Genomic DNA, 20,576 nt, shown 5'->3' with positions numbered 1-20,576 from the left:
GATACATAAACCCCTTTTGAGGTTTCAGTTTTCTTCTCCCCCCCCTTTTTTTTTTTTTGTTTTTTGTTTTTTGTGTTTTTGAGACAGAATTTCTCTGTGTAGCTTTGTGCCTTTCCTGGAACTCGCCTTGGAGACCAGGCTGGCCTCGAACTCACCAAGATCCGCCTGCCTCTGCCTCCCAAGTGCTGGGATTAAAGGCGTGTGCCACCACCGCCTGGCTTCTCTTCCCCTTGTTCATTTTTTACTTTGAGATTTTCCTATAAGGTGTTTTGATCATATTCACCCCTCTCCCAACTCTCTCAGATCAGGTGATTTCCCCCCACTCTCCCCTTTACTCAGTCACCCACCAACTCTGGCCCTTTTACACTCTTCACAGACACTCTACCTACAATGATCCCTGAGTCTTGAGAGGAGAAGGTGTAGTATAAATACCCCATTTAGGACTAGATATGTTCAGTCTCTTATTCTCTGTATTTTGACCACTTACCACTTGTAGGTTTCTATTAATCACCATCTACTGTAAATAGAAGTTTCTCTAATGAAGGTTGAGAGATGCAGTAATTTGGGTATAACAATAAGTCATTAAGAGTCAGTTTAGGGGCTGGAGAGATGGTTCAGAGGTTAAGAGAACTGATTGATCTTCCAGAGGCCCTGAGTTCAATTCCCAGCAACGACAAGGTGGCTCACAACCATCTGTAATGAGATCTGGCGCCCTCTTCTCCTGGGCAGGGATACATGCAGACAGAACATTGTATACATAATACATAAATAAATCTTATTTTTTTTTTAAAGAGTCAGTTTAATAGTATGTCCATTTAGCAGAGTAATAATAATAGGTTCTTTCCTAGGACCCATAGCCTTGAATGAACTTAAGGCCCACTCTACATGAGCATAGTCATACCCAGCTCCATTACTGCGGTTGAGAATCTGTAACTAGACAGGCCATGTAGAGTGGGCCTTAAGTCCATTCAGAAAGTAGTTGGTTATTCTCAGTATGTTTGTACCACTGTTGCACCTCATGGTCATGTCTTGCTAGGCCAGTCATTATTCTAGCTTGCAGGGTTCACAGCTGGGTGAGGTTGATAATTACTTTTCTCCCTGGTAGCATGCACAGCACCTTCCAGCTTCGAGGTCAGTGCCAGATTGGTATCTCCCATGTTCTATGATTTAAGTATGTGGTGTCTTTTATAAGGGGATTGTATTAAACTATTGGTTCTCGAGGGACAAGAGAACCGTGTTATGGAGTGCTACTGGCACCTTATGGGTGGAGATTAGGGATTCTGCTGAAAAATAAAGAAGAATCTTCCAAGGTATATGACAGCCAACCCTTTACAACAAATAATTAGTTGGCTGCAAATGGTTGATCTCTTATACACCTTCCTGTGTCAAAGCTTCAGTTTTGTGACTTCACTTGAATTTTATAAAATAAATTTGTTTATAATGAACCATACTTAAACTTGCTGTTTTAAAATGAAGTAATTTTCAGCTTCAGTGAACAGTATTCCATTTTTTTTCCCCTTCAGTTCAACTGGTTGTATATTCTGGACCATTGAAATGTATTATTTTGCAAATATACACCAAACTTTCCTGACTTCTCAAACAAGGGATAGTTATCACAATCTAACTTGCTTTATGATTCAAGATGATCATTTCAGAGATTAATTATTTTTCATCTATCATAATATTCTGGATCTGTTTTAAATTTTTTTGATGCTTTCTTATAGTCATTACCATCTAATATTTTGCTTTTAATATGAGAAATGTTTATGAATAAATAATATTTTAAAGGTTGTGTTTCTGTCCTTGTCCCTATGCTTTTGTTCCAATTTGACATTATTACTGACCTTGTCCCAATTTGTAGATACTGTGTGAAACTTGCTTTTCTGTCTAGTCAGTAAAATTTTTGATACTATCCAATCTATATGATAGTAATTCCTTAGGCCTATTTTTACCCTCTCTACCAGATGTCCTCTGTTCTTATAGCTTTTCTTCATATAGATAAATTTCAAAGGTAGATTTCTATAGAGCTATTTTAAATTTTAACATTTTCACATAGGTTTTCCATCCTAATACCCTCACCTTTTATTTATCCTATTCTCCAAATCAGCTTCATTGCCTTTTGCGAGAAAAATCATATTCTACTCTTTCCTTTACCTCTCTTTTTGGGAGTGAGGGGTCCTAGGTCTAGTGTATCCTAGGCAAACACTCTACTGTTGCTACTGAGCTACACTTCTAGCATCTCCCTTTCACTGTTTAATCAGATTTTACAACTAAGTTGTGCCACACCTCACTGGATATGTAATCAGTCAATTATGAAGTCTTATCTACTCTTCTGCTTTTTTTTCTCTCTTTTGCTCTTTCTGCTTCCATTCCTTTCATCTCAGCTTTGACATGTTCCACACCAGTGAATGTAATTATTCTCTTTTCTGTACGTAACTTTCCTTTTAGTCTATACTATACATTGTTGGCAGATTAATATTCTTATAAGGTGCTTTTATCACAACCACTTCCATTGTTAGGAAAACAGAATTTGGGTTTTTTTTTTGCGGGGGGAGGGGTCTGAAAAAACCAAAATACATTAGGGTTTGTCCATACTGTTCAAATCTATTTGAAATATCTCCTCTCATTCTCTGTGTCTGATCCAACGATTAATACACTTTTTAAAGAATAATTATGGGGATAAAAATAGTCTTTAAGCAAGTAAAGATTTTCAGATTTACATTTTCTTTTGTTGATTACTCTTAACCAGTGTTCTCCCAACATAAGCAAATAATAAGACAAATACTAGTTTACTGGAAAGCTATGTTTTTCTATGTTTTACTTGCTTGCAGTTAGGAATTTATGCTCTAAATAATATCTATAAATATCCATGTTCTTTACTTTCACCTCACCACCAAATTCTACATGGATTGTAGTCTCTTCTTAAACTGTCTATGTTAGCCATTTGATATGGCATTGTGATATTTATAGTGCCTTCCTTCATTCCTCATCTAAATTGCAAACTTCTTAGGGGTGGTGAAGCATTCCAAAACTCAGAAGGCAGAGGCAGGTGTAACCTCTGTGAGTTCCGGTTCAGCCAGGCTACAAAGCAAGACCCAGGGTGGGGGGCAAAATAAAATAAAAGAACAAAAGAAAAGGAAAAATAGTTAAATTGTAAGCTCCTTGGAAACAGAATCTAGGGTTTTGTTTTCTTTCTCCTTTAGCACCAAACATAATTTCTTGTTTTGTAATTTCCGTGATGTCTGTACATTCATTAGGTACATCCTCACTAAGAAAATGGCAGGCATTGAAACCTGAATCTTATTGCTGTCTTTGCTAGTCATAAAATACTGTATACTATATTTATACTGTTTATGATACTTGGAGACTAAACCATTGCATTAGCATTTTTATGAATTAAAGAGCATTTGCCTTTTACTGTTTAAGAAAAGGAGAAATTCATTAGCTCTTACTGAAAACATGTGGTTTTGGTATTTTGCACTCAGTTCTGACTGTATGAAAAACTAGAGGTCAAGATAAAAAAGCAGAGTGGTGGGGCTGTGCTCAACTCTCAGTGTTACATTAAAGTGATATGGCCTATACTCATTTTAATAGCCTGTATCAATTATGCAGTATACTTTAGCACTCTTAAGAAAAACTATAATACAGTTTTGAATTTCTAGTTATCATGTATATTGCAATTTCTTTGTGCATATATAACCATGTACCTAGATATATTGGCATAATACATTTAAAAATTTTGCTTTGATACATAACCTTTTTTAAACAAATAAATGTAATTTGCTTTGATATTGATGGAATTTTCTTACCCTCCCTCTTCCCTCTCCCTCTCAGGTGCTATTCAAGTATTGGGAAAGTTCAGGATGCCTTTATATCTTACAGGCAGTCTATTGATAAATCAGAAGCAAGTGCAGATACATGGTGTTCAATAGGGTAAGACTGTCTAAAATTAACATTGGTATGTAAAGATGGCTGCATCACATAATGTGCTTTGTAATAAAAATCATGCTATGACACTAACTAGTTATTCTTAGTTGACTTATTTTTTCTTAATTTCCCTTTTTAGTGTGCTCTATCAACAGCAAAATCAGCCTATGGATGCTTTACAGGCCTATATTTGTGCTGTACAATTGGACCATGGCCATTCTGCAGCCTGGATGGATCTAGGCACTCTCTATGAATCCTGCAACCAGCCTCAGGATGCTATTAAATGCTATTTAAATGCAACTAGAAGCAAACATTGTAGTAATACCTCTGCACTTGCAGCACGGATTAAATATTTACAGGTAAAATTTTTAAATATCAATTTTTTAAAGCCACATATTTACCCAGAACATTCAGGCAGGAATAGGGTGGCTGGAAATTTTGTCTAGTTGTCTTTGGATGTCTATAATCTGTTTCCATATTTTGTAAACATACCATAGCTTTGTAATACTGTTTTACTTTTCATTTTAAATGAGATAAGCAATATTTTTTAAATGCTCTCTTGCACTTCGATGCATATTAATTTGCATAAATTTTTCAGTCTACATTTTTAAGTTGTCATAGCATTTTAAAGAAAAGAACACAAACAATGTCTTTCACTCTTGCTTCAAGTTTCATGAGAAGACAGCTAATGAGAACCCTGGAAATAGCCTAGCTATGTTTTGATTTTCACAAAGGTTTACATTCTGGTTACCCTCTTTATACATAGTATCTTTTTAAAGCCCCAAATTTAGAATCTATTTTCTTTTAAAAACAATTAGCACTTAGGAAGATTTAGTGGACTTACTCTTACTCAAGTAGGCTTGTGTTAAATTTGCTTTTTACATAATTTTTCCTAGGCTCAGTTGTGTAACCTTCCACAAGGTAGTCTACAGAATAAAACTAAATTACTTCCTAGTATTGAGGAGGCGTGGAGCCTACCAATCCCCGCAGAGCTTACCTCCAGGCAGGGTGCCATGAACACAGCACAGCAGGTGAGAAGTTGGGTTATGTTCTGCAGGTGCCCAGCTTTAAGGGTTCTTTTCAATCTGTAGTAGTCAAGCTTATTTTAAGTAAGCATAGAAGGCTTTTATTAGTGAATAATAGCCTTTTCTTTTTAAGTACTAAGGGAATCTAGATCAAAATAAAATTCCCTCTGATATGGGACGAAATCTGGGGGTACCAACTAGAACCTTTGTGCATTTTCATGATTTTGCAAGATTTCTTAAAATAATGCTGCAGTGGTTATTTAGTTTTTAAAAGATTTTCAAAGGAAGGTACACGTTCCTCCATTGATGATGATTCATTGAGTTTTGACTTTAATTTATTGCAATCAGCGATGTCCACATAACTTTGAAAAGTATACAGTTTGTAAGTTTTATAATTTGAAGGAATGAAGTAAGAATATATAGCACCCTATTTTTGTCTTCCTTCTGTGATTCTTAGGCATGTAAACCTCATCATCCAAATACTGAACCTGTATTAGGCCTCAGTCAAACACCAATTTCACAGCAGTCCTTGCCACTACACATGATTCCTCCTAGCCAAGTAGATGACCTGTCCAGTCCTGCCAAGAGGAAAAGAACATCTAGTCCAACAAAGGTATATGTCCTAGAGAAATAGAAAATCCCAGTTTTTCAAAAAAGGAGCTCCAACTGCCATCTAATTGTGCAGTTCGAACATTTCCTGTCCTTTACTTTAAATCTGTGGACATCAGAAGATTAAAGGTTTGAGTTTTCCCATCCCAAACTCTTAGAATCATATTAAATAAAGTAGGGATAAATTTGCATTCATCAAATCATTTTATCCATTTCCCTACCGCTAAGGTATCAGCACACTTTTCATCATCACTTTTTTTAACCAACATTGAAATATATTTAATAATGAACCTAGTGGATAGTGTGGTATATAGGCTAGTCATTTGGGCCATAGTTTAGGGGTGGGCTTTTTTTTTGGGGGGGGTGGCTTATTACAGAATCAACATTTTAAAAAATTTATGAATATCAAGTTTAATGTGCATGTAAATTGTTTTTAGTGAATGTAATGATATCTTTTTATGCATAAATATTCTAATTCATAGTTATTTGGCCTTAATTAGTAATTAATTAATGTTAACCTATTGCTTTATAACCAAATATTCTTTAATGTTTCTTTTTATCAATTTTCCTCAGAATACTTCTGATAATTGGGGTGGTGGCCATGCTGTGCCACATCCTCCAGTACAGCAACAAACTCATTCATGGTGTTTGACACCACAGAAATTACAGGTATGTAAAATATGTTTTAAAGAAAAATTATGTAACAGAAATAATGAACTTTTAGTAATTCTTAAAGTTGAATGACAGGAAACTCAGTACATAACAAAACATGATTACACATTTACCAGAATAATGAAGATAGTTCAGTCTTGTTCCCAGTTTGTTTCTAGTTTGTTTCTCTTTTTGGAACAGGCAATACATTCATATACATAAAGTATGAATATAGATTATGTAGAAGAAAGTCTTCTTTCAGCTTCTACTCTAACTCACCAAGAACCTCTTCACACATGTACCCCCTCACAGAATGTTCTCTGGCATTACTTGTTCCTTACCTGTTTTTGCAGAGATGTGTTGTGTATGTACAAGTTATTTAACTTAAATGTAGTCCCTCGTGGTCCAAAAATAGTAAATGAAAAATTTCAGAAATAAACTCATGATAACTTTTAAATTATAATATTCTGCTGACATAATGAAATCTCACTCTGTACCACCAGTGACATCAGTCATCTCATTGTCCAAGCTGTTATGTGATAATTGGTCCTTAATCACTTACTAGCCAAATCGTTTATCAAAATAACTGTTTTAGTATCATGATTCTTGTATTAATAATGACCATGAATCACAAGAATAATGATACCAACAAGTGTAGAATGCCAAAGAGAAGCCACACAGTGCTTTCTCTAAGTGAACAGGTAAAAAGTTCTTTATTTAATAAAAGAAAAATACACAAAATAATCATATGCTGAGGTTGCTAAGGTCAATGGTAAGGATTAGATTCTTCCCTGAAGTTGTGAATGAAGAGACATAACTAGTTTTACTGTCACACCTAATACCGCACTATCACCACAGTGTGTAGTGGTATTAGGACTGAAAAAGCATTAAATTGTAAGTTTAGATTTTCTATGATTTTTAGGAATCCACTGGGGGATCTTAAATGATGCTACCTCTATTATTGTCCTTTATAGACCCTTTTAGGTCAATTTATAAACAGCCTACTTGTTATATGAACAAGTAGGTATATTTCTTTATATAGATACCATACTATTACTTAAATTCATCACTGGTTTTAGACATTCAGATTGTCTTCAAACTTTTCTTGTACCAATAATGTTTTTTGGAGCATTTTATCATCTTTTAAGCTTGAAGTGTTTTCTACATGAACACTGAAAATTATTAATGAAATTTCATGCCCATCTCTTTCAAAGATCACATCATAATAAACCATGTTCAGATGAATGCTTAGTTCTTACTTTGATTTCTTAAACTTTTTAAAAGACTTTAAGATTAAATTAGAGTATTGTTGATCAAAAATTAGTGTCTGACCTGATAGTAGTTCTGAGTTTTTCTAATTATTTCAGATAAAGGTTTCACAGTTTTGTTAGCTTGTTTATTAGATATGTCTTTAATTATATTTTCCCCCTTTTTTTCCCCTAGCACTTGGAACAGCTCCGTGCAAATAGAAATAATTTAAACCCAGCCCAGAAACTAATGCTGGAACAGCTGGAAAGTCAGTTTGTCTTAATGCAGCAACACCAAGTGTGTATAGCATTTTCCCTCTAAAATTTGATAGAATTTTGCGTACCTTTATTGACTATAGCATTACTTTAGAAGTCACCCATACTCATGTCTACTTATATTTGGTAGAATTTTGTGATCTATGTTTCTTAAAATACTAGGAAATGGAGTTTTTAAGAAAAGAATAGCTATTGATTTAATTTTAAGCAGTTTTTGTTATTTAATTTCATGGTATTTAATTTATGTTCTTTAGTACTTAGTAAGATATATTAAACCTAATTAAGGTTTTATATATCTTCTTTAGTTTTTCTTTATTCAATTTTTTCATTTTTATAATATATCTTCTTTAGAGGATCTGTCATACTATAGATTTTCTGTTTATTATTATTATTACTATTACTATTACTATTATTATTATTATTATTATTATTATTATTTGATACTCAAGGTTGAACCCAGGGCCTTGTTATATGTTATATGAGCTACCACTACTGCTAAGCTGTAACACCGTCCTGTGTCCTACCCTGTCCCCTCCTCCCCCCAAACACACACAGGCAAGGTCTCACTAAGTTGCCTGAGTTGACCTTGAAGTTTAGATCCTTTTGCCTCAGCCTCTTAAATAGCTGGGATTACAGGCTTGCACCACTAGTCCCATCTTAAAATAAAAATATGATGTTCCTTGAAGAGCTATGAATTCCAGAGTTTTCCATAGGTTTCAGCTGCCTTTTTTGTCATTACTCACATGATGTATCCTTAACATGAAACATATTTCTACTTTTCCTATGCAGCTTGCATATAAGTAGTTTTTTGTTTTTGAAGTTGATGGTTTTTAACCTGGAGAAATAAAATGTTGGGATCAAATCAGAGCCCATGATTATTCGTCTTTACATTCTGAGCCTCTCCACTATGGACTATATCTATTTTATTTATTTGCTTTTCATTTATTCCCTGCAGATGAGACAAACAGGAATTGCACAGGTACGGCCTACTGGAATTCCTAATGGGCCAACAGTTGACTCATCACTGCCTACAAACTCGGTCTCTGGCCAGCAGTCACAGCTTGCTCTGACCAGAATGCCTAGCGTCTCTCAGCCTGGAGTCCGCCCTGCCTGTCCTGGGCAGGCTTTGGCCAATGGACCGTTTTCTGCAGGCCATGTTCCCTGTAGCACATCAAGAACACTGGGAAGTACAGACACTATTTTGATAGGCAATAATCACGTAACAGGAAGTGGAAGTAATGGAAACGTGCCTTACCTGCAGCGAAACGCATCCGCTCTACCTCATAACCGCACAAACCTGACCAGCAGCACAGAGGAGCCGTGGAAAAACCAACTATCTAACTCCACTCAGGTAATAGAAAGGCTAACTACTTTGGTTGACTTCTCATATAATAGTTTGCCTTTATTTGGTTTGTGCATGTTAAGTATTTGAGGAATGATTTTTATATGAATTATATAGTCCTACAATGTCATTGCTCTGTTTCAATTCAGTATATGTGTATATATTTTCTTTTCTTGATATTATTTTCACAAATGGAGATAATTGGGAGATTTACTGTGAAGAAGAAAATAAATTGCATAGCCCCCCAATCTACTTCTAATTTATAGTGGCTTTATAAGCAAAATGCCTATTTTTGTAATAGTTGATAGTGATCAACATCTGGGTATAGATAGAATGAGTATGAGAAGAGAATAAAATGACAAAATAGAGTATGAGAAAGAGTCTAGTTTTAGGCTATCTTGATAAGCTAGAAGAGTAATTGAGACCGGGTAAGATTACAAAGGGATGGATGGGAACAGATTGGGAGAAAAATTCAAGATTGAACCATGAGGTCCTTTTGTAATTTGCCAGGCAGGAAATTCAAGAACTTTCAAGACTAGAATAAAGGATTGAGCTGTGAGGTATTGGACATTGAGGAGAATGTGAGCTTTATCTTTTCAAGAAGGGCTTATTCAAAGTTTATATCAAATAATGCTGTTAGATCCATGTCTTAGTCAGTGAAGATGCGTTGTGACCATGACATTTTTATAAAAGAAAGCATTTAATTGGGGCTTGCTTACAGTTTCAGAGGTTTAGTCCATTATCCTCATGGTGGGGAGCATGGCAGCATGAAGGCAGACATAGTAGCTGAGAAGAGTTCTACCTCCAGATCCAAAGGCAGCAAAATGAGAGAACCACTGTGCCTGGATTGTGCTCTTGAAACCTCAGAGCCCACCCCCAGAGGCACACTTCCTACAACAAGGGCACATCTACTTCAACAAAGGCCTCACCTCCTAATCCTTTTAATCCTTTAGTTTGTGTCATACCTTGGTAACTAAGCATTCAAATTTATAAGCATATGGAGGCCATTCTTATTCTAACCACCACAATCCAGTAAGGTGATCTAGAGATTGATCATTTGAGGTGACATTGCTGGGGTTGGGAAATTAGTAAATGCAAGCAAAATCCATACCACAACCTGTGGTGTACATTTCCCTCCGCTTCCTCCTCCTTTCTAGTAGCCTGTAGCTAAGGGTGGCATTTGTTTGTTGCAGTTTTAAAGGGTAGAATAAAAATAAACAAATGTTGTATTATACCAGATGACCTACAAAGTCCAAATATTTACTGTTTGACTCTATACAGAAATGATTTGGAAACTTTTGAATAGGAGCAGTTTCAGTGGATTGTTGTCGATTGCAACCTAATTGTGTAGTTAGCTTCAAGATGAAAGGGTAGATAAAACTGGAGGTGGCAAGTATGAATAGTTCCCACAGGACATTTACAGTCATGTAAGTTACACACATAAGGGAGGTATAGCTAAAGGAGAAATAGAATTCAGTTTGGTTTTGTTCATATTTTAAATTAGAATGAGAAATAACAGTGAAAGCTAATGGGAAACATTCAGTAGAGAGATTGACAAAATTGTTAGATGAGAGGATATGTTTTGGGAATTCAGTATCTTTAAACATTAAAAGATTATTAAAAGGATAGCATGAGACTTTTGTTAAAATGCCTATTAAGGTTCTAAAGTATAATTGGCAATTACATAAAATGGGAGGCTTTGTTATGATTATGAAGTATAAAGTATAGTTCTCTTATTTTTCTTCCCCCTACATCCCAGGTTTGCTTAATTGCTGAAATTTTCAAAAATACTCAATCTTATTTTAGAAATCTGGTAACATTAAAACAAAACAAAACAAAATTCTGATTATGGTAACTCATGCCTCTAATCCTAACCTGGAATCCAGGAAGCAGATACAGGAGGAACTCAAGTTCGAGGTATCCTTGACTATGACATAGCCATACTCTCTCTCTCGGGAAACAAATACTTTACCCGACCCCAATGATTTTGCAGGTCACTGAATGGCAGGCATTGGCCATGAGTAAGGCTTACAGTGTAGTTGTAATGAAGTGAGAAAACTGTCTAAAAATGAACTAATTCCAGGTCAAAAGTTTCCCTCATGAGGTTGCTTTCAAATACTGCAGCTGGAGAGCCCCAGCCTCTGATGTTAGTATCCTAGATTCTAATTAGGCAGGCTTTAAAAAATTCATTATAGAAACATTTTCTGAATTTGTAGCTTAAAATGCTTTAATGTACAGAGAGGGAAGATAAAATATTTTTGTCACGTTTGCAAATTATAATTAGTTTATTTGTTAAGCAATTAGCCTCTGATAAATATTAAATAGAATTTTGGCTCACCTACAGACTTTCTTGGATATTTTAGTTATTGAAATTTTTGTAACATTTTTTTAAATGAGAATTTTCCATATAACTTAAAAGTTTCAACCTTTTTGTTTGTTTTGCTTTTTTGTTAGATAAGATGTCATGTAACCCAGCTCATCAGGCTGGCCACCAGCTATCTAGGGATGACTGAACATTTGATCATCCTATGTATGTGGGCCACCATACCCAGCTCTATGATTTATCTTTTAACTGATATTACTGAACTTGTTAGATTACTTGGTAATCTAATTATACTCTTACATGTATTCAACTATATCAACTTGTAATATTTCTAGGTTTTGCTTTGTGTTTTGGTATATAAAATTCTTTAATACAAACATTGCATTTTCATTTTTTAAACTGATTTCAGGGTTATGGTTGCTTATTTTTTTACTAGGGATTAAATTTACCACTTAATGTATTAATAATCAGCTAATTTTTTATTCCTTGATGGCTTATTATTGCCAGGTTAAATCTTACCTTTCAAAAAAAGCTTTCAACTCTGCTGTTAAAAGTCATTCTCAACTCACAATATTGTCCTAATTTCTTTGTTCAGTTATTAGGAATATAAGGTGGAATATGGTAATACGTAGTTATAATATTATGAGCCTCACACAATTTACTGTTTTTTATCTGAAATTATAACAATTTGGATACTATGAAATCATTGGTTCCCAATTCCAGTGTTAATCAATGTGGCTGAAAAATTAGCATTCCCATTTAAAATGAAAATTGTGATACCAGGAGGCAATTTTCAGGTAAAAGTTATGCATCTTAGTTTTATTTATCTTATTTTTATTCCACTAAATGTATTAAGTGACCTTTCTCTGTACTTAACACTTTTATTAACTATAGTATACTATCCTAGCAGATATTTTCCTTAGTGTTTATACCAAGTTGATGAAAATTGCAGCTTATCTCTAAGTAATTGGCATAGATTTAGGATGTTTAAAAAAAAATACATGGGATTGGCTGGCTGGGGAAACTTTAATAGTCTTTTAGCTATTTTAGTAGCTTTTGCTTTAGAGGATAGGTGCTTTAATAATAGTTGAATTAAAGAGGAATATAATTACGGTAACTTTATATAGTAACTTTAAAGACAAAATAAATTTACTTTTTGTTTTGTTTTGTTTTTTGAGACAGGATTTCTTTGTGTAGCAGCTCTGGCTGTCCTGGAACTCGCTTTGTAGACCAGGCTGGCTTCAAACTCACTGAGATCCATCTGCCTCTGCCACTGGAGTGCTGGGATTAAAGGCGTTGCACCACCACGGCCAGCCTAAATTTACTTTCTATATTAATCTCTTAATAGATCACAGACCCATTAGTTGGTTTATCATATTTATAGTTTAATTATTAATGATATATGTCTATCCATGTTCGGTTTTAGTAATGAAAATACACATTTTAAAACTTAATTTAACATTTCTAGTGCTTTCTGTTAACTAATGTATGCCACACTAATTAGGGAAATTCTTTTAGCTGTCAGTACTTTTTTGATAACTTTAGGAATTGGGTCAAATTATACAGATATTTATTCTTCGTGACTTCTACCTATAGTACTTAGAAGTCTGTGTATGTTCTGCGTTTAACATAAGATTTAAACCATGTATCTTTCTTTTTAGGGGCTTCACAAAGGTCAGAGTTCACATTTGGCAGGTCCTAATGGTGAACGACCTCTCTCTTCCACTGGGCCTTCCCAGCATCTCCAGGCAGCTGGCTCTGGTATTCAGAATCAGAATGGACATCCCACCCTGCCTAGCAATTCAGTAACACAGGGGGCTGCTCTCAATCACCTCTCCTCTCACACTGCTACCTCAGGTGGACAACAAGGCATTACCTTAACCAAAGAGAGCAAGCCTTCAGGAAACACATTGACGGTGCCTGAAACAAGCAGGCACACTGGAGAGACACCTAACAGCACTGCCAGTGTCGAGGGACTTCCTAATCATGTCCATCAGGTGATGGCAGATGCTGTTTGCAGTCCTAGCCATGGAGATTCTAAGTCACCAGGTTTACTAAGTTCAGACAATCCTCAGCTCTCTGCCTTGTTGATGGGAAAAGCTAATAACAATGTGGGTCCTGGAACCTGTGACAAAGTCAATAACATCCACCCGACTGTCCATACAAAGACTGATAATTCTGTTGCCTCTTCACCATCTTCAGCCATTTCCACAGCAACACCTTCTCCTAAATCCACCGAGCAGACAACCACAAACAGTGTTACCAGCCTTAACAGCCCTCACAGTGGGCTGCACACAATTAATGGAGAAGGAATGGAAGAATCTCAGAGCCCCATTAAAACCGATCTGCTTCTAGTTAGCCACAAACCTAGTCCTCAGATCATACCATCAATGTCTGTGTCCATATATCCCAGCTCAGCAGAAGTTCTGAAAGCTTGCAGGTTAGTGTGGGAAAATTAATCACAGAATGGAAATGTTTGACAATTTACCTGATCAAGATCTGGGAAATAAAAGATAGTGTAATCAGTCATTGAAAGTAACAGTTTGGAAGCTTGGTAATGTTTGAATGTTGTGCTTGTACTTACTAATGATTGTGGAACTTCTGTAACTTAATCTGAGAGGGTGTGTCTGAACATGCTGTTACTGCCCTCTGCTGGTTACTGCAGTTGCTGGCTTCAGTGTGATTGTCTGCTCTGGGCATTGGAAATGAGACTCAGTTAAATCACATTTGGCTTAAAAAAACAAGACCTGTAAGAGCCTATTGTTTATTTTGGTTTTGAACAAAGTCCATTAAATGTTAGGCTAGGGATGGAACTCAGCAATCATCAAGGTTAGTCTCTGCTTACAATTCATTTGACTCTAGAAGAGATTATAAAGGAGATAGGAAGAAGTAAGGGACATTGGAGATATATGATAACCTACTAGCCATTCATGAAAGGAAAAGCATATTCGTGGTAGTTTTGGAAGGATAAACCCTCAAAGTTAGAGGGAAAATAAGTCTGTTAAAGGGAACAAAAAAGTCCACATCGAAGGATCAGTCTGATCGGATAGCACCATCTTTCTGTAGAATTTGGAGAGACAGATTCTTAATGGTTTTTTCATTGTACATGGCATGTTTAATTTTTCTCATTGACTTGTATTTATCTTTCCCTGTGTATTAATAAATTTTGAATGTAAGAGAGCTAACATTGCTTGGAATAATCACAAGAAAGAATTCTGCATACTTTTCTAATCTATTAGATTTTAAGTTTAAGCAGTGTATGTAGATTTTTTTATAGGGCCTTTATTTGGTTGCAGGTTTAATCAAATAACAGAAAATAAGCATTCTGTAAGTAGAAAATATAAGCATTGGACCTGTTGACATTGGCCATTTAATATAACAATTTTATTTTAAAATTCAATATAATTCCCATTTAATTGCCAGTACTAGTGTGTCTTATTTATTGTCTAAAAGTGTGATTATCTTTCCTGATGTTTAGATTGTTTTATTAGAATGTATCCTGGATCTTCCATGAAATGTTTGTCACTGATTTGTTTATATAAAATTGAATTTTATTTTATAGAATTTGCTACTTACGGGTAACATGGAATAGGAACTGTGGCATAGGGAAAGGATTAGTTTAAAATAATTTTCAGTTAATCTTAATTTATCACTTTATTTTATTTTATTTTGTATTTTATTTTATTTTATTTTTCCGGAGCTGAGGACTGAACCCAGGGCCTTGCGCTTGCTATGCAAGCGCTGAGCTAAATCTCCAACCCCAATTTATCACTTTAATTGTGACACTGGATCTTTAATATACTAAAGTTCTTTAAAATATTGAGTTGAAGTGTTTAAATGTCTTCTGGCCTGTGTTTTATTATGTATTGATTTTCATTATTTTCTGTCAATTTTTTAACTATCAGGTAGTTACTTTTACACTGATACATTTAAGCAGAAATTATGTCTTTTTCTTTGTTTAGCCCACCTTGCTGATATCATTTTCCTGAGTGGCCTACAATATGACAACTACTGTCACTAATCTTAACTGTTTTGGGGGGCAGAGATAGGGGAGGCATGAGCAGGCTCTTTCTAGCCTTGAACTCACTCTACAGACCAGGCTACCCTGCCTCTGCCATCTAAGTGCTGGGATTAAAGGTGTGCTTCACCATACCTGGCCAATCCTAAATGAAATTTTCTTTCTCATGTCAGTATTTGATACATTAGATCTCTAAATTAAGATTTTTTTAAATCATGTAGTAGGGTTCCTGAATTTCTAAAATTTGTTTCTTTAGAAATTTTAAATTTAGAGGTATTATTCTTTTTGTCTACAAGTTACTGTCATTCACTTCAACATTGGACCCCTTTAAGTGTCCAGGTCAATAGCCATAGCTGACTATGGAGACCCAGTGCCTTGATACATTTCCAATATGTTTGTCTTCTGTCTGCCTCTCCCTTGGCTAATCTGATCTCTGTCCTCCTTTCCTAGTTTTGCTTCTACTCTGCTAAAGCAGGGTCTTGTCCACTCTGTACTCAGGACATTTGCTTAACAGCAACAGCAAAATAAAAATAGGGAGAAACTGAGGTGTCATTTTAAAAGGGAGTTTTCTGGAGCTATGTTATGGCCCACAAGTTATGAGCAATGTGAAAGAGCAGTTTTTGTTATTAAAATTTTATGCTATGGGGTGCCTAGTTGATTGTATTTCTTAATGTGTTAAGAATGATACTCTTCCATCTCATTTTTTGATGCCGATGGGGACTTTAGGACATTCACTTGAGTACATTCTAATAGTTTCGTATTAAACTTAATTTATAAAGGCAATTTTGCCTCATTACAGATACATGATGTTATAAGTAGCTAGATGCACCAAAATGCTTATCAATCCCTAGGGTGGGCTTGGGTTATTTCAACCAGTCTAGGCACGAATTTGTTAATGATGAGGTAGGAAATCACTTCTTTAAGTTTGAGATCAATCTTCTGAAGCTTAGAGAAAAAAAGTCTTGATTGCAAGTAATGGGGTATTTGGTTAAGGCTCCCAGAACTCAGAGGTGAAAGTCACACAGGCATGGCATTAAAAGACCTGGGGTCTGTATCGTAGGAGCTTTTTAAGAGATTTGAAGAATAGGTGGTTCACTCACAGAACACTTTACTATCATTTCTCTACTAAATGTGGTTGTCAAAATGGGGGAAAGAACTATTTAAAATGACATTTTTTAAAAATCTTCTCCGTTGCCATCTTATTTCATAACTTTTTTTCCTTTTCTGTCTACTTTGCATTATTATGATAAATTTTTATATCTGGCTTGAGGTGTTCTAAAACAGTGTTCAGAAGATAACATGAATATCTGATATCTGTCTACAGCATTGACTGATAAATGTACTTTAGAAAATGTTTATAGTCGCTTATATAGATGTATGTGTATATCAGCTATTTCAGAGAAATTTCTGTTTCAGACTTGCTGTTAACAGGCAGATAATTTTTGAGACACAGTAAGAAACTACTAATATGACATTTGCATTTTTTTCTTGGTTGAGCTAATGTATTAACTGTGAATGGGAAAGGTTGTGATGATAGAAAGGAAATTACAACTCATACTTGTTCTTCAGATAAAGAAATCACAAACAAAATAGGAAATGTTTTCTATGCTCCACATGTTGTGTTTTTAGTTTTCTTCAGTGCGAGACACAGGAATCAAAATAATTATTTGCAGAAATAATTTTTCTTGTTTCGGCTGGATCCAAAATTCATGGATTTTTTAAAATGCCTGTTCATTTAATTAGAAGTTAATTTAGAATTTTTTGCCTTCTATGTAAATGTAAAGCTGATTTTTTTTTCTCTTTCTTGTTACTTTTAAAGGAATCTAGGTAAAAATGGCCTGTCTAACAGTAGCATTTTGTTGGATAAATGTCCGCCTCCAAGACCACCATCTTCACCATACCCTCCCTTGCCAAAGGACAAGTTGAATCCACCTACACCTAGTATTTATGTGAGTCCGAATTGACTGACTACATATCAGCCAAACCAATGTTTACTTCTATTTGTCTTTTGTAAAAATCTTTTAGGTCAACATGGATACCCTTTAGCAAATATTACAGTTATCAGCAGTGGTGTGACTATTTGGCAACAAAATAAGATGTATTGAAAAATATTTTATGTTATTTTACAAATACCTTCTCAGCTATTAACTTGATTATATTAGGAAATTGTGTTTTTGCTTTGTTTTGTTTGTTGTTGTTTCCTATGCTGGAGAGTAAACTCAGGGCTTTGCATGTTCTGGGCAAGTACTCTACAACACTGCTACTATTCCCATAGTTTCTCTGTGATTATAGGCTGTATTAGAATAAGTGAAAAATACTTTCTCTGCCTTAATTTCGAGCAGTACACTACTTGGAAGTATTTAACCTTTTTTTTTTTTTTTTTTTTTTTTTAAGGTAAACTGGGTTTTAAATCTACTAATTGTAATGAACCTTAACATTCATTCTGTTTCATACATATAATAAAAGAAATACCTTCAAAGAAAGAAAAGCAAAAAAAAAAAAGTATTTTAAAAATGTGGTCATTGGAGCTGGAGAGATGGCTCAGCAGCTAAGAGCACTTGATACTGTTCTAGAAGACCCAGGTTCAGTTACCTATAGCCACATGATGTCTCAACTATCCTTAACTCCAGTTGCAGGAGATCTGATGGCCTCTTCTGGCCTCCATGTGTCCCAGGCACACAGAGGCAAAACATTCATGTACATGAAATAAAAATTGATTTTTAAAGCCGGCATGCCTAGATTAAAAAAAGAAAGAATATGATAGTAGGTGGATACATGTCACAAAATCTTTGTAAGCTATTTAACATATTTAAAACTATCAGTTTTATTTCATAGGAATTAAAGCATCTGATAACAAGTTAAAAATTGAATAAAAGCAATTCTTAATTGTGTTTTTCACAAGTAAATCCTGCTACTACTATATTAACTTCTTCCTTCTGCCTTCCCAAGTGAAAGAAAAAAAATTAAATACATATAAAGTTATGGTGATATAGTTTGGATGGTGTAGTCAGAAGGTTTTTCTGGTCCTGCCAGGCCCCTGCAGTCTCATGGCCTGCTTACAAAATAATCACTCAGCTTATATTATTTATAACTGTTCAGCCATTAGCTCAGGCTTATTACTGACTAGATCTTACACTTAAATTAAACGGCAATTCTTATCTGTGTTTAGCCACATGGATTGGTACCTTTTCTCAGTTCTGCCTTGTCATCTTGCTTCCTCTGTGTCTGGCTGGCATGACTCCTGATGCTGCCTTCCTCTTCCCAGATTTCACTTTGTCTGCTTATCCTGCCTATACTTCCTGCCTGGCTACTGGCCAATCAGCATTTTACTTATCAACCAATCAGAGCAACACATATTCACAGCATGTAGAACTACATCTCACAGCAGGATGGTCTTACATCTTTGAAAATGATTCTTGAATTTGTTTGAGAAATTTTGATTTCTTCACTCTGAGTTTTTAAGCATATGACAAAATTCACCATCTCAACCCTTTCTGAGTATATAATTAAGTAGTGTTAAACATACTCATGTTGTACAACCTATCTTGAGAGCTTATCTGTCAGAGTGTCTACCCATGAACATCTCTTTTCCCATCCCCTTAAGATCTGATGATCACAATTCTGTTTTCATGAATTTCACTACTTTATATAATGGAACCACAATTATTTTCCATGACTTGCTTATTTTTTTTTTTTTAATCATGCCCTCAAGGTTAATCTACGTGGCAGGATAATTGATCAGTCAATTAACTTGGGTGATGGTGCTAGTGTTAGACTTAGTGTTTTGCACATACTAATGCTAATTTTACTAATTTTACCACCAAGCTCTGTCTCTTCCCTCAATAATTGTTTCATTTGTTGCTTGGTTTTTTCCTGCTAGGCTCTTTAAGTAGTCTACCATTGAGTTGCATACTCTACCCTTTAGCAACTTCCAATCTTGCCTAATAATTTATTTACCTGTGTTCAGGAATAATGTTACATCAAGAACATATGAAATCATATAGAACCTTTTTTCTTTTAAAGCTCTATCTATCTATCTGTCTGTCTGTCTGTCTGTCTATCTATCTATGTGCACAGTACTCTGAATGTCTGCAGGAATAATGTTACATCAAGAATGTGTGAAATCATACAGAATCTTTTTTTCTTAAAAAGATTTATTTATTTATTTATTCGTTCATTTATTTATTTGTTTGTTTATTTTGTATGCAATACTCTGTCTGCATGACCAGAAGAGGGCACCAGATCTCAGTACATATGGTTGTGAGCCACCATGTAGTTGCTGGGAATTGAATTCAGAACCTCTAGAAGAACAGTGCTCTTAACCACTGAGCCATCTCTCTAGCCCCAGAATCTTTTTAAGATTCGTTTTTATTATTTTTAATTATATGAATGGGAGATTAGGTACATTTGAGTATATGTGTCCCCAGGAGCTGGAGTTACAGGTGAGCCACAGAACTGGGAATCAAAATCAGGTCCTTCCTCTGTAAGAGCAATAAGTGCTCATAACCACTGAGCCATATCTCCAAGCAAAACCAATTTTATTTTTGGTCAAAGGAACTCATTCTGTCGCTCTAGCTGACCTGGAACTCAGACATATGCCTACTTCTGCCTACTGAGTACTGGGGTTAAAGGTGACTGCCACCACTCTCAGCTTCTATGTAGGATCTTTTAATTCTTTTAGTTTTGTGGTTTTTCAATAGGGGCAGTATTGAATAAACCTAGATAAAACCTAGAGCCCCCTCGATGTCAGATAAACAGTATCATGAACCTACAGCCCAGCCCATACTTTGTGCTTTCTTGCTCTCAGGGATGCTGTACCGAAGGCCTTATGGAGGCTAAGCAAACTCTCTGCCAATGAGCTATTCTTCCCTACCTACCCACTCCTGTTCCTTGTTTTTCTTCCTTTTTAATATTTAATAGCATTTAAAGCACTTTGGTTTTGGAATTTAAATGTAATTTCTGCTACATAATTTGTTCAACATGTAGTACACAAAAATATATGTGGTTATCTACTATCTAGTCATAATTAAAATCAAAATGCAAAAATACTAGAAAATAGAAAAAAAATATGAACACATGAAATAAAATATTTAGATTGATAGGCAGTGAATCTGAGGCATAATACTTAAGTTAAAAATTGTGTTTTCCTGAGATCTAA

The 20,576-nt window shown here is 35.1% G+C and overlaps 1 protein-coding gene across 10 annotated transcripts in view; it reads left to right on the top strand.

The window, feature by feature from the left end:
• Positions 1-20,576, top strand: part of Kdm6a (lysine demethylase 6A) — a 150,921-nt gene that overhangs the window by 106,436 nt on the left and 23,909 nt on the right. For 2 of the 10 annotated variants that reach the window (XM_059251406.1, XM_059251407.1), the window contains exons 11-19: positions 3,835-3,933; positions 4,067-4,286; positions 4,824-4,958; positions 5,410-5,565; positions 6,135-6,230; positions 7,656-7,757; positions 8,691-9,086; positions 13,062-13,840; positions 17,238-17,367. In XM_059251406.1, the coding sequence (XP_059107389.1) occupies positions 3,835-3,933; positions 4,067-4,286; positions 4,824-4,958; positions 5,410-5,565; positions 6,135-6,230; positions 7,656-7,757; positions 8,691-9,086; positions 13,062-13,840; positions 17,238-17,367 (2,113 nt within the window). The remainder of the gene's footprint in view (positions 1-3,834; positions 3,934-4,066; positions 4,287-4,823; positions 4,959-5,409; positions 5,566-6,134; positions 6,231-7,655; positions 7,758-8,690; positions 9,087-13,061; positions 13,841-17,237; positions 17,368-20,576) is intronic. The other 8 variants (XM_059251409.1, XM_059251412.1, XM_059251410.1 and 5 more) reach the window with 4 other exon arrangements.

The sequence above is a fragment of the Peromyscus eremicus genome, chromosome X (genome assembly GCF_949786415.1).
Source record: "Peromyscus eremicus chromosome X, PerEre_H2_v1, whole genome shotgun sequence".
Lineage (NCBI taxonomy): Eukaryota > Metazoa > Chordata > Mammalia > Rodentia > Cricetidae > Peromyscus > Peromyscus eremicus.
Note: the sequence above shows the minus strand (reverse complement) of the source record. Positions and strands in the feature narration are given on the sequence as shown.